The following is a 14,267-nucleotide window of genomic DNA, read 5'->3' as shown; positions in this document are numbered from 1 at the left end:
GCTGGAATCGGGTTATAATCAATACATGCTTTAAAGGTTTGTGCTTTAGAAACAGTGTCTCCAATTTGTCAATCGTATTATAGCAGATTTGCATTGACGAAACACGTTATAGCAGATTAAATTGTAATGTGGATAAATGTGAAATTGTCTGCTTTGGTTGGAAGAACAGAATGGCAAAGTAATATTTAAGTGGTAATAGATTGGGAAATGATTGAAAAATGAAGGAACCATTTTACACCAGTTACTGAAAGCAAGCATGCAGATTCAGGAAGCAGTTAAGAAGGCAAATCATACGTGGCCTTCATTACAAGAGTGTTTAAAGTATAGGAGCTAGGAACCTTACTGCAGCTTTATAGGTAGTGAGACCAAATCTGGAGTATTGTGTGTAGGTTTTCTCTCTTTACCAAAGAAAAGATATAATTGCCTTGAAGGGAGTGCAGTGAATGTTTACCAGACTGATTACTGGGATGGCTGGTATATTGTATCAGGAGAGACTGCATCCACTAGGGCCTGTATTCACTGGACCTTAGAAGAATGAGTGGTGAGTTTCTTTGAAGCATATAAAATTCTGATTGTGGTTGGTGGATCTAGAACCAGGGCTCATGGTCTTAAGATATGTGGCAGGCCATTTTGGACTGATATGAGGAGAAACATCTTCACCCAGAGGGTGGAGAAGCTGTGGAATTTTCCACCACAGAAAATTGTGGACATAAAGTCACTAAATACATTTAAGATTTCTAGAAGTTAAAAGTGTTAAGAGATATGGAGAAAATGTGGAAGCACGACATTAAGTTATAGGATTAGCCATGATCATGAGAAGTGGTGGAGTGGGCTGAACATGGCAAATTGCCCATTTCTGTTCCTACTCCTGTACCATTACATCATCATCACCAGGCTAAAATTCTGGAAATGCCTATATGGGAACACCTTCACCACAATAGATTACAGAAATTCAATCACTTGCTCACTACCATCTTCTCAAGTTTAATTAGGGGGGGCGCAATAAATGTCAGCCTTGCTTACAATGTCCACATTCTACAAATGAACAAAGATCCTGATTTCCCTGCTCTTCAGTGGTCTTCTGTTCCACTTAGCTGATGATCTACTCAAAAGAATTTGGCCCTTCTTCAATGACAGAAATAAAGTATTATATCCAAACCCTCCAACTCTAATGAAGCATACCAGCTAACCTTTCAAAATCTATGACAGTCAATCTGCTGCTGCTTAGAAAACAGCTTTCAATCATCCATTTATGCTGAACACTGATATTCTAAAAAGACTCAGAGGTATATACTGTACAGGGATCACATAACCTGCATTAGATACAATGTAATCAGAGGGAATAAATTGTGAGATGATATATCTATCTGCAAAGAAATAATCTTAAAAGTAACCAGAGACAGCATACTGGCATTGTCTCTGAAAATATTCAAATATTCAAAAATTCAAATCGTCAAATAGTGACAATACAAAGAAAGAGAAAATTAAGAGCTAATTTAGATTTAATAACCATTAAATTCCTTTCGCTGACCAAATCTTGTCGAGCTTCTTATTAACTTATCAGCTAATGTTTCAGTACTTCAACCTAAATTATCCAAGAAACCATGTCATCAAACAACAGGCAGTTTAATAGCAGACTGAATGGGAAAAATAAAGGAGAAAAACTAATACTGAAATTAGCCCTGGTCTATATAGACAGTGAGACCTGAACTTGATCGTGGTTAAAGCACATCTGTTGAAAAAGGACAGGGGAGTGGTTCTAGTGAACTAGGCAGCATTCCTCCCTTAATCATCATTACACTATGTTGTTAACTGGTCATTCACCTTGATGGGACACTCATCCCATCAATTCATTGCTGGCTTTCTGTAAAGCAAAACAGTTTTTCCCATTTCCCTGCTCTATGCCTGTGGCCCTGCAAGTTTATTTCCTTCAAGATCCCATCAACGGGTCTTCTGAGATCATTGACTTTCTCTAGTTCTATCATCCTCATGTTCAGTGAGTTCCAGGTCATTATTACTCATTACAAAAAAAAAGTTCTTTCTCAGATCCCTTTGCCAATTCTTGTCTCTCAGTCCTCATAAGTTAGTTAATGTGAGTAGCTTTCCCTTGTCTACTTTGTCGAAACCGGTCATAAGGTGTACTCCAAGATCAAATTTCCTTTCAACCTCAATTGCTCAAAGGCAACCTACTCCAGCTTTTCCAATTTGGATTGAATCCTGGCAATTGATAAGCAAGGGAATCTTAGTTTCTTTGTAAAAGTCTAGTTGTTATTTTTTGTTTAACATTTAACTGAAATCCACTGTTTCAATTCTCAATTTCCCAGCCTTAAACAGGATTTTACAAGGTCTTCACCAAGGATGCAGTTCAAGTGAGCAGAATAAGAAATCCAGACGAAGCTGATTTTTTTTTATAAATGGAATCAATGAGTTCTTTTCCTTTAGAAACATGAAGCTCGGCATCTCTGTGCAACTCAGCACAAAGAGCTAGGAATTTGGTAATTAGGGGAGTATAGAGTGGAAGAAGGAGTGCTTTATCTTCTGGTGTTTCTCATGTTTTTGGCCTATAGGAATTGGCTTCTAGCTAGTTGCTTGATGAACATCTCATAAATGGTTATGGCCGATTCGTTTGCTAAGGTTTAAAATAGTACAGGAACCTCATGGTAGGTTAAATTAAGATAAATAAAAAAGGACAATAAATCATTGAATAAAATAATAAGTAGTTAATTAAAATGAACTAAGGCTGACAAACCAGGTGATGTTCAAGACTGCAGCTAGAGAGAGCCTTTGGCTGCCAGTGTGATCTACGGTAATCATTTGCAGTAAGTGTTTTCAGCTACAGGAGCTTTGGCTTGGCCTTTGAGCTGGACACCAAGCTGCAAATGCTGTGACACATCAAGGTAGGGGAAGGTTACCCAGATGCTTTGTGTCAGAAGGCAATCACCCCTTAGGATAGTGTCATTTCATGTGATCAGTGGTCAGGGCCAGCTGAATAATGCTGCTAGTGAGGTAAGTAAGGGGACCCGGAAGGTGGGAATACAGAAGTTTCAACCTTTGCAATTCGTCAATAAGTTAGAGATTTTTTTCAACTTATTTTAAAGACAGTGAAAGCAACATGAGCAAACTAACCATGACACTGTGATGCAGAAAGCCATTCATGTTTGGGGGAACAAAATGTAGAGGTATGTAATCTATGAGATATTTCTGTGGAGCTGCCAGGGTTGATTGGAAGGGGAGCCGAGCAGAGAGGATGGTGCAGCAGCAATGGCAGGAGGTTCTGTGGGGTAATTCAGGAGGCACAGCAGAGATTCATCCTACAGAATTCATCCCAACATATTAAAAAGGGAGTTTGAGGCAATTATGGTTGACAAAAGAAATCAAGGACAAGCAAAAGAAAAAGCATACAATGTGGTGAAATTTGTAGGAAGCCAGAGGATTGGGAAGCCTCCAAGACCCAGCAGAGGGCAACTAAAAAAGCAATAATGCAGGAGAAGATGAAATAGGACGGTAATGTAGCCAGTAATATAAAAGAATACTCAAAGAGTTTTAAGATTTTTTTTAAAGATATCTAAAAGGATTAGAGAGAAGCAAGAGTGGACATCGGACCACTGAAAAATGAGGCTGTAAAAGTAGCAATGGAGAACAAAGAAATGATGGAAGAACTGAATAGGTACTTTGCATCAGTCTTCACTGTGGAACACACCAGTAGCCCACCAGAACTTCAACAGAGTCAGGAGGCAGAGGTGAGTGGAATGGCTATGACTAAGGAGAAGGTGCTAGGGAAGCTGACAGGTCTGAAGGTGGACTATGCCCCAGGGTTCTGGGAGATAACTGAAAAGGCATTGGTGGTGATCTTTCAGGAATCACTGGCATCAGGGAAGCTCCCAAATGACTGGAAAATGACTAAACTAACACGCGCGTAATAGAAAGGAGGGAGGCAAAAGGTGGGAAAATATAGGGCGGTTAGCCCAATCTCAGACATTGCTAAGATTTGAGAGTTCATTATTAAGGATGTGATTGCGGTGTACTTGGAAGTGCTTGGTAAAATAGGACTGAGTCAGCAGGGCTTTGTCAAGGGGCAGTCATGCCTGACAAATCTGTTAGATTTTTTTGAAGTAACAAGCAAGTTAGGCAAAGGAGTGCCAGTGGACTAGAAGGCCCTTAACAAGGTTCCACACAGGAGATTGCTAAATAAGATCAGGGACCAAAATAGAGGATTGGATGGCTGACAGAAGACAGAGTGGTGGGAAATGAGTCATTTTCACGATGGCAGCTGGTGACTATTGGAATTCCACAGGGGTCAGTGTTGGAGCCACAACTATTCACATTATACATTAACAATCTGGATGAAGGAACTGAGGCTCAAGTTTGCAGATGTAATAAAGATTGGTGGAGGGACAGGTAGTGTTGAGGGGCAGGGATGCTGCAGAAGGATTTAAATAGGCTAGAAGAGTGGGCAAAGTAGTGACAGATGGTATACAAATACATGATTTTCTACTTTAATACTTCAATTCCATCTCAATAAAAACAACTTTCCATCTGATTTCCTAACTTGCTGCTTCTGCTACTCATGTACAGGAATATCCAAATTTCTCATTTTCACAGCATTTTGCAGTCTCATTTCATTTAAATAACATTCAGCTTTCGTATTTTTCTTGTAAAAGTGGACAATCTCAAATTTTAATACATTAAACACCATCTGCTAAATTGTTGGCCACTCAGTAAACCCATTGATATCCTATTCTATGTTCTCCTTGCATGCTTTCCTATTTTGCATCAGCTAATGTAGTTCCATCATTCAAGTTCTTAATATAGATTGCAAATGGTTCAGACCCCAGCACCAATCCCTGTGGCATCCCAATAGTTAGTTTGCCAACCTGAAAGTGAGCCATTTATCTCAAATTCCTGTTAGTTATCACTCCTCTCACTCGGTTAATAGATTAACTCCAACACAAGAAGTCTTTATAGAGTCATACAACACAGAAACAGACCCTTCGGTCTAACTTGCCCACATCAACCAGGCATCCCAATCTTACCTAGTCCCATTTGCCAGCATTTGGCCCATATCTTCTAAGAGAAAGTGAGGACTGCAGATGCTGGAGATCAGAGCTTAAAAATGTGTTGCTGGAAAAGCGCAGCAGGTCAGGCAGCATCAAAGGAGAAGGAGAATCATATCTTCTAAACCCATCCTATTTATATACCCATCAGATACCTTTTTAAATTTTGGAGTTGTACCAGCTTCCACCACTTCCTCTGGCACCACCCTATGTGTGAAAATGTTACCCTCAGGTCCTTTTTAAATCTTTCACCTCTCATCTAAAACCTATGCTCTCTAGTTTTAGACTCCCCACCCTGGAGAAAAGACCTTGGCTATTTACTCTATCTATGCCCCTCAAGATTTTATAAACCTCTATAAAGGTTACTCATATCCCTCTGAAGTTCCAAGGGAAAACAGCCTCAGCCTATTCAGCCTCTCCCTATAATCCAAACCCTCCAGTCCTGGGAACATACTTGTAAATCTTTTCTGAACCTTCACAAGTTTAACATCCCTCCGATAGAAGGATGACCAGAATTATATGCAGTATTCTAAAAGAGGCCTTGCCAATGTCCTGTACAGCCGCAACATGACATACCAACTCCAAAGCTTGATGTTCTGACCACTGAAGGCAAATGTGTCATATGCCTTATTCCACCACCTTGTGCACCTGCGACTCCACTTTCAAGGAAATATGCACCTGTACGGGCGGCACGGTGGCACAGTGGTTAGCACTGCTGCCTCTCAGCACCAGAGACCCAGGTTCAATTCCTGCCTCAGGCGACTGACTGTGTGGAGTTTGCACATTCTCCCAGTGTCTGCGTGGGTTTCCTCCAGGTGCTCCGGTTTCCTCCCACAGTCTAAAGATGTGCAGGTCAGGTGAATTGGCCATACTAAATTGCCTGTAGTGTTAGGTAAGGGGTAAATGTAAATGTAGGGGTTGGGGTATGGGTGGGTTGCGCTTCGGCGGGTCGGTGTGGACTTGTTGGGCCGAAGGGCCTGTTTCCACACTGTAATCTAATCTAATCTAATCTACCCCTAGGTCTCTTTGTTTAACAGTCCACAGGGCCCTACCATTAACTGTATAAGTCCTGTGCTGATTGCCTTACCAAAATACAACACTTCACATTTATCTAAATTAACCTCCATCTGCTACTCCTTGGCCCTTTGGCCCAAATGATCAAGGTCCTGTTGTACACTGAGATAATCTTTTTCACTGTCCCCTACAAAACCTATTTTGGTGTCATTTGTAAACTTAGTAACCAAACCTCTTATATTCACATCCAAATCATTTATATAAATATTTCTTGTGCAATATCTTTTATGTGATGTATTATTGAAGGCCTTTTGGAAATCCAAAATGTTCTACATCTCGTGGTTTCAAATAAACATACTTCAAATGTTAATGAGTACTGTACTGCTTCAGCCTTGGCGTCAGTTTCCCACTCCAGTGAAACCTTATGAAGTATTGCTCAACAATAATTTTTCCATGTGCATGAATTCCCAAACAGTCATGAGTCTTTCGAATTCTTCCTCCAAAGCTAGTGGAAGCTAAGTCCTTCAATATTTTTAAAACAGGGGTGAATAGATTCTTTGCAAGCAAGAGTTTGAGAGGTCTTTGGGATAGATGAAAAGGTAGAGTAATCAGATTGACCATGACTTTATTGAATGATGACATGGACTCAATGAGCTGAGTGATCTACTTCTGCTTCCAATTCATACGTTTCCTTTATCTATTTAATTCATAATATCCTCATAGAATTCTAATAACTTTGCCAATTAAGCCTTTTTTTGATACAGACATGCTAACTCTGATATTTTATGATTTTCTAAATGTCTTACTAATACATCCTTAATAAATGAATTCCAGCATTTTCATAATGATACCAGTTAGGAAAATTACCTAGAGTTTTGTGCTTTGCTACCTCTTTCCTTTCTAGAATGGGGGCATTACATTTGCTGTTTTCCAATTTGCTGAAACCTTTCCAGAATCCAGGTAACTTTCAAAGATTATATTCACTATCACTGCAGCCAATTTTATTTTTAAGGTCCTAGGGTGTGTAGCTGTACTTCAGCAAGAATGCATTCAACAAAGCCAACATTTAAAAGCTTCAAAGAAGAAAGTTATTGCAAAAATGCAGCAACAGACTAGTTTTAGAAATTGTCCAAACTCTGCCTTCCAGCATTCCACATGACCTTAAAAAGCCAGCTAAGATATGAATTGTATAGAATAATATTTGATGTTCCTTGAAAATGCTAATTTCCAAGAACCTTTCCCTAAGAAAAAGCGAAACCTACCTGACAAAATGAAGATCTTCCCCATCGAAACCATCTTCATACTATACATGAACCAGAGAACCTTTTGATTTGAATGAAACCTGATATGACAACCAGAATTTTTCATATTGAACTCACCTTTATATATTAATAGACAATTCATGAACAGGGATGTGATATTGTTACAAGATGTAAAATAATGCAGGTTTGGGGAGGGGTTATGGGAATCACCACATTTTTAAAATATAGTTTTAATAAGTGAGTATTTAGAAGTAACAGCAATGATTGTAGCAGACAGTAATAACAGGAGAAACAGAAAACAGTAAAAAGAGCACTGCATAGTTTGGAGCTTCTCAGAGAATAATTTTAATGAGAGGATTGACTGCAATGGAATAATGAAACTAAAAACCAGCACTGAAATTGCAATGTTTTAAAAGTAGCAACTCAAGGGTTAATAGCCTGAGTGCAGTTCAGAAGTTTGGGAACAACCTGCCTGGTTTAAAATTTAAACAAAGCTTGGGAGTTAATCATCAGTCATCATTAACTGGTCAATTTTCTATGGCAATGCCTCAGAGTCCACTTGCAACCAATCAACACTCTCCTCTTGTACAACGTAAATGTTCTTTCCTTTTACTATGATGTTTCTTGTGAATTGTTCTGGTGAGTGCAAGATGAAAAGCTTTGATGAAATGTCCTCTTTCAGCAATGCTCAAGTTCTATACCACCAAATGACCAGCTATAGCTTTGTTTTCAAGATCTGAAACAAAAATAGAAATTGCTGGAAAAACTTGGGAGGTGTGGCAGCATCTGTGGGGAGAAAGCGGAGTTAACACTTAGTTTGGAGACTCTTCATCAGATCTAAAGAAAGGTCACTTGACTCGAAATGTTAACTCTGCTTTCTCCCCACTGATGCTGCCAGACCTACTAAGTTTTTCTTACCTTATTGTTTACAAGATTATTCTTGTTGGCATTTCATAAATAATGTGGAATAGATAACACGATAACAGTACACACAGAAAAACATCAATTTACTCTTTTACCTCAGGGATCCCTGGATTTTGTCGTGAGCAAAATGGGTTCCCCTCCAGTGTGAGTGTGTTCAGCTTGCTGCACAGAGCTACATAGTGGATTTGTACAATATCATCAATGTTGTTCCCTTCCAGGTCTAGTACTTCAAGGTGTTCCAACATGCTCACCGGGCTGACATCTGAAATACTGTTATATGCCACATATAGTTCCTGCAGCAAAGATAAGAAAATGTAACTCGTAGAACAAAAGTAGGCCATTCAACTCCTTAAAATTATGCCTCCATCCAACTAGACAATAGGTGATCACTGTCTCAACCCCATTTACCCACATCACCAGTAATTTTCAAATGGGACCTCTTTAAACTAAAAGCCCACCCCTAGATAAAATAGTTCTCTCTATCCATTCTATCAACTTTTACCATCAACATTCAGACTTGGGCTAATAAGTGGCAAGTAATATTCACACCACACAAGTCCCAGAAAATCTACAACAAAAGAAATTCACTATCTCGCTTTGACAATCAATTACCATGCACCGCAAACAAGATCCATCACGTCAGGGCATTACCATTGACCAGAAACCTAACTGGACAAACCACGTAAATACTGTAACCTGAAGAGCAGAGGCTGAGAGTTCTAAGTTGAAGAGTGTGGTGCTGGAAAAGCACAGCTGGTCAGGCAGCATCCGAGGAGCAGGAGAATTGACATTTTTAGCATAAACTCTTCATCAGGAATGAGGGGGTAGCCCAAAGGGGCTGAGAGATAAATGGGAGAGGGGGGTGGGGTTGGGGAGGGAAGGTGGCTGAGAATCGATAGGTAGATGAAGTTGGGGGTGAAGGTGATATGTCAGAAAGAAGGATGGAGCGGATAGGTGGGAAGGAAGATGGACAGGTCAAGAGATGATGCTGAGTTGGAAGACTGGATCTGGGATAAGGTCAGGGAGGGAAACTAAGGAAACTAGTGAAATCCACATTGATCCTGTGTTGTTGGATGGTCCCAAGGCGGAAGATGAGGCGTTCTTCCTCCAGGCATCAGGTGGTAAAGGTTTGGCGGTGGAGGCAGCCCATGACCTCATGTCCTTGGCGAAGTGGGAGAGGGAGTTAAAACGTTCAGGGTGGTGGTGTTTTTTGTGTGTGTGTCCCGGAGATGTTCTCTGCCCTTGTTGCAGTTGGAGAGGTGGGGTTCGAGGGCAGAGGTACAGGAAGTGGATGAGATGCTCTAGAGGGCGTCATCAACCACATGGAAGAGGAAATTATGGTGTTTGAAGGAGGAGGCCATCTGGTAGGTTCTATGGTGGAACTGATCCTCCTGGGAGCAGATGCAGCAGAGGCGGATGAATTGGGAATAAGGGAAAGTGTTTTTACAGGAGGTATGGTGGGAGGAGGTGTAGTCCAGGTAGCTCTGGGAGTCGCTGGGTTTGTAGTAGATGCCTGTGTTGTGTCAGTCACTACTAATGGCGATAGAGAGGTCCAAGAAGGGGAGGGAGATGTCTGAGATGGTCCAGGTGAACTTAAGGTTGTGGGGCAACGTGTTAGTGAAGTTGATAAACTGTTCAACTTCCGCGTAGGAGCATGAGGTGGTGCCGATACAGTCATCAAGATACTGGAGAAAAAGGTAGGGAATGTGCTGGTGTAGCTTTGGAAAATGGACTGTTCCACGTAGCCAACGAAGAGGCAGGCATAACTGGGGCCCATGTGGGTGCCCATGGCTATCCCTTTGATCTGGAGGAAGTGGGAGGATTCAAAGGAGAAATTGAGGGTGAGGACCAGTTCAGCCAAACGAATGACAGTGTCAGTGGAAGGGTACTGGTTAGGTTGAGGGGATAGGAAGAGATGGAGGGCTTTGAGGGCTTAGTCATGGCGGACATATGTGTATAGGAACCTAATGTCCATGGTGAAGATGAGGCGTTGGGAGCCGGGGAAACAAAAGCATGGAGCAGTTGGAGGGTATGGGTGATGTCCCGAATGTATGTGGGGAGTTCCTGGACCAGGGAGGATAGGACAGTGCCAAGGTATGTAGAGATGAGTTTGGCTGGGCAGGAGCAGGCCAAGATGATAGATCAACCGGGGAAGTCAGGTTGTGATGGTGATGAGGTTGTGTATAGTCTGGGAGATGATGATTTGGACTCTCCCAGCTGAGAGTTCTATGGCAAGCATCTGATCTCTCAACTGCCCAAAACTTGCCCATCATCTACAATATACAAGTCAGGAGTTGATGGGATATTTTCAATTTACCTGGATGAGTGCAGCATCAGCAACAATCAAGAAGCTTCAAACCATCTGAGGCAAAGCAGCTCGCTCAATTAACAACCCATCCACTCTTTCAAAGGAATTTGGTTAAAAATTTTAAAACTCCCTTCCTAGTAACACTTTGTGTGTACCTACATCACATAATTGCAGCAGGTTCATAAAAGACAATTTAACAACACCTTCATGATGGCATTTAGGAATGGGAATAAATGCTTCCATTGTCAATGATGCTCACATCCCATGAATGAACGAAGTTTTTAAAAAATCATTTTCGACAGTTCAAGTAAATCATACCTCATTTCTCTACATTAATGATCAGGAGAGCACGGCCTGAAACAAATGTGGAAGCAAGTTGCAAAGCAACTTTGAAAAGGGCATTAGGTAAATATTTAGAAAAGGAAAATTGTGCAGAGCTGCAGGGAAAGGATAAGGGAAGTGAACTTATTGGTTAACTCTTTCAAGGATCCTTCAGAGGAATGATGGACCAAATGGTCATCTCTCATCCTCTACAATTAAATCATTCTATGAACTCACTTGTTATGCTGAAAAACCCCTCCCCCAAGAATTTTATTTCTCTTTCTCTCACTTGGTTATCTCACCTTATTAATGGTATTAATTTAGTAACAGAACCCAGTGAAACAGCCCATTCCTCTGCAAGATCATAGAGAGTAGCAGACAGAATTAAACTCAGCAACTACAGTAATGTCAGGAAGGGAAACCTACAAAAGTAGTGACAAAATACAGAGTTCATTTTGCACCAAAACAACTGGAAAAATTCACAGATGAATAATTCAGACCTTTTATTGTGAAACAGCAGTTAGCATTTGCAGTCAGAGTGAACTGCATATTATCTCAAGCTTGTAAACTACTTAGATTTTTGGTTGCCTATTTCAGGATACTTTCCAGCATTTGTAACAGAATCACAGACACTTGTTATTCTCTGCACAACTTGACAAACTATAACGTCTAGCCACAATGATTCAAAAATCAGAGTCAAAATTCTAAGCATTATTGCAATTAGGCATTCCCAAATTATTATGATAATTAACAGCAAATATGTGCATAGCACATTTAAAACAACAAATGTTTTGGTTTGCTGTTTATAGAACATCTGTAGATCTTTCATCTGAACTCTGGACATCAACCTAAAACATTAGCTCTGTTTGTCTTCACACACAACGCTGCCTGATCTTCTCCCAGATGCTGCCAGACCTGCTGAGTTTCTCCAGCAATTTCTGTTTTTGTTTCAAATCTTCAATAACCAGTGTTTTGTTTTATTTATAGGAGTTGCCTGATCTACTGAGTATCCTCTGGCATTTTCTGTATTTTTCTATTTTGGATACCCAGCATCCACAGTATTTTATTTGGAGGTAATGCAGTATCTTATTTTTAACATGCGACAACATCACAAAATCCCATAGCCCACTGATCATGTGGCACAATGTGCTGGATGTCTAAACATCCCTGCCCCTTGTTATATCCAATCTGGTGATTGCTTACATCCAGAGAATGTGGGAAGATTGAGTATTGCTGAAAAAAAGACACAGTTTTTCAATGTTTGTCATAGTCATCCAACACAGAAATAGACTCTTAAGTCCAACTCGTCCATGTTGACAAGGTTTCCTGAACTGATCTAGTCCCATTTTCCACCATTTGGCCCATATTCTTCCAAACCCTTCTATTCATATACCCATCCAGATGCCTGTCGAATATTGTAATTGTATCCACCTCCACCACTTTCTCTGGCAGCTCGTTCCATGCATGCACTACATTCATGCGTGAAAAAGTTGCACCTCAGGTCACTTTTAAAAGTTTCCCCTCTCATCTTAAACTTACGCCCTCCAGTTTTGGACTGTCCTACTCTGGAAAAAGTTCATGGCTATTCATTGGTACACAGACATTTCTGCGGCCAGCAGCGAAAAAGCAGAATGGTGTGTTGCTTCCCTAGTGCCAGGATCAAGGATGTCTGAGAGAGGGTGCAAAATGTTCTCAAGGGGGAGAGGGGCCAGCGAGGGGCCAGCAAGAGGTCATTATACACATTGGAACCAATGACATAGGATGGGAAAAGGTTGAGTTTCTGAAGGCAGATTACAGACAGTTAGGCAGGAATTTAAAAAGGATGTCCTCAAGAGTAGTAGTATCTGGATTACTCCCGGTGCTACGAGCTAGTGAGGGTAGGAATAGGGGGATAGAGCAGACAAATGCATGGCTGAGGAGCTGGTGTATGGGAGAAGGATTCACATTTTTGGATCAATGGAATCTCTTTTGGGGTAGAAGTGATCTGTACAAGAAGGATGGATTGCACCTAAATTGGAAGGGGACTAATATACTGGAAGGGAGATTTCCTAGTGCTGCTTGGGAGGATTTAAACTAGTAAGGTGGGGGGGTGGGACCGAGGAAGAAAGTGAGAAAAGGTTTCAATCCGAGACTGGTACAGTTGAGAACAAAGGTGAATCAAACAGTCTGGGCAGACAGGGACAAAGCAGAGAACAAGGTGGGACTGATAAATTAAACTGCATTTATTTCAATGCAAGTGGCCTAACAGGGAAGGCAGATGAACTCAGGGCATGGTTAGGAACATGGAACTGGGATATCATAGCAATTACAGAAACATGGCTCAGGGATGGACAAGACTGGCAGCTTAATGTTCCAGGATACAAATGCTACCTGAATGACAGAAAGGGAAGCAAGAGAGGAGGCGGATGGCGTTTTTGATAAGGGATAGCATTACAGCTGTGCTGAGGGAGGATATTCCTGGAAATCCACCCAAATAATTTCCCTGGATGTAACTGGGAAATAAGAAAGGGATGATCACCTTATTGCGATTGTATTATAGACCTCCTAATAGTCAGAAAGAAATTGAGAAACAAATTTGGAAGGAGATCTCAGTTATCTGTAAGAATAATAGGGTGGTTATGGTAGGGGATTTTAACTTTCCAAACATGGATTGAGACTGCCATAGTGTTAAGGGTTTAGATGGAGAGGAATTTGTTTGGTGTGTACAAGAAAATTTTCTGATTTGGTTTGTGGATGTTAGTACAAGAAAAGGTGCAAAACTTGACCTACTTTTGGGAAATAAGGCAGGGCAGGTGACTGAGGTGTCAGTAGGGGAGCATTTTGGGGCCAGCGACCATAATTCTATTAGTTCTAAAATAGTGATTTAGTTGAAGTTCTAAATTAGAGGAAAGCTAATTTTGACTATATTAGGCAAGAACTTTCAAAAGCTGATTGGGGGCAGATGTTCAAAGGTAAAAGGACGGCTGGAAAATGGGAATCCTTCAGAAATGAGATAACAAGACTCCAGAGAAAGTATATTCCTGTCAGGGTGAAAGGAAAGGCTAGTAGATATAGGGAATGCTGGATGACTAAAGAAATTGAGGGTTTGGTGAAGAAAAAGAAGGAAGCATATCTCAGGTATAGACAGGATAGATCGAGTGAATCAACAGTTTCCTCATTTCCCCTTCCCCCACCTCACCCTAGTTCCAAACTTCCAGCTCAGCACTGTCCCCATGACTTGTCTTACCTGCCTATCTTCTTTTCCACCTGTCCACTCCATCCTCCTCCCTGACCTATCACCTTCATCCTCTCCCCCACTCACCTATTGTACTCCATGCTATTTTCTCCCCACCCCTACCCTCCTCTAGCTTATTTCTCCACGCTTCAGGCTCTCTGCCTTTATTC

General features: G+C 41.0%; 1 protein-coding gene across 1 annotated transcript in view; it reads right to left on the bottom strand.

The window, feature by feature from the left end:
• Nucleotides 1-14,267, bottom strand: part of lrrc56 (leucine rich repeat containing 56) — a 126,199-nt gene that overhangs the window by 58,476 nt on the left and 53,456 nt on the right. Inside the window, exon 5 of the mRNA XM_043706406.1 lies at nt 8,350-8,547. Coding sequence (XP_043562341.1) covers nt 8,350-8,547 — 198 coding nt within the window. The remainder of the gene's footprint in view (nt 1-8,349; nt 8,548-14,267) is intronic.

This window comes from Chiloscyllium plagiosum, chromosome 16 (assembly GCF_004010195.1).
Source record: "Chiloscyllium plagiosum isolate BGI_BamShark_2017 chromosome 16, ASM401019v2, whole genome shotgun sequence".
Taxonomy (NCBI): domain Eukaryota; kingdom Metazoa; phylum Chordata; class Chondrichthyes; order Orectolobiformes; family Hemiscylliidae; genus Chiloscyllium; species Chiloscyllium plagiosum.
The sequence above is the reverse complement of the archived record's forward strand: the minus strand, read 5'-3'. Positions and strand labels throughout refer to the sequence as shown.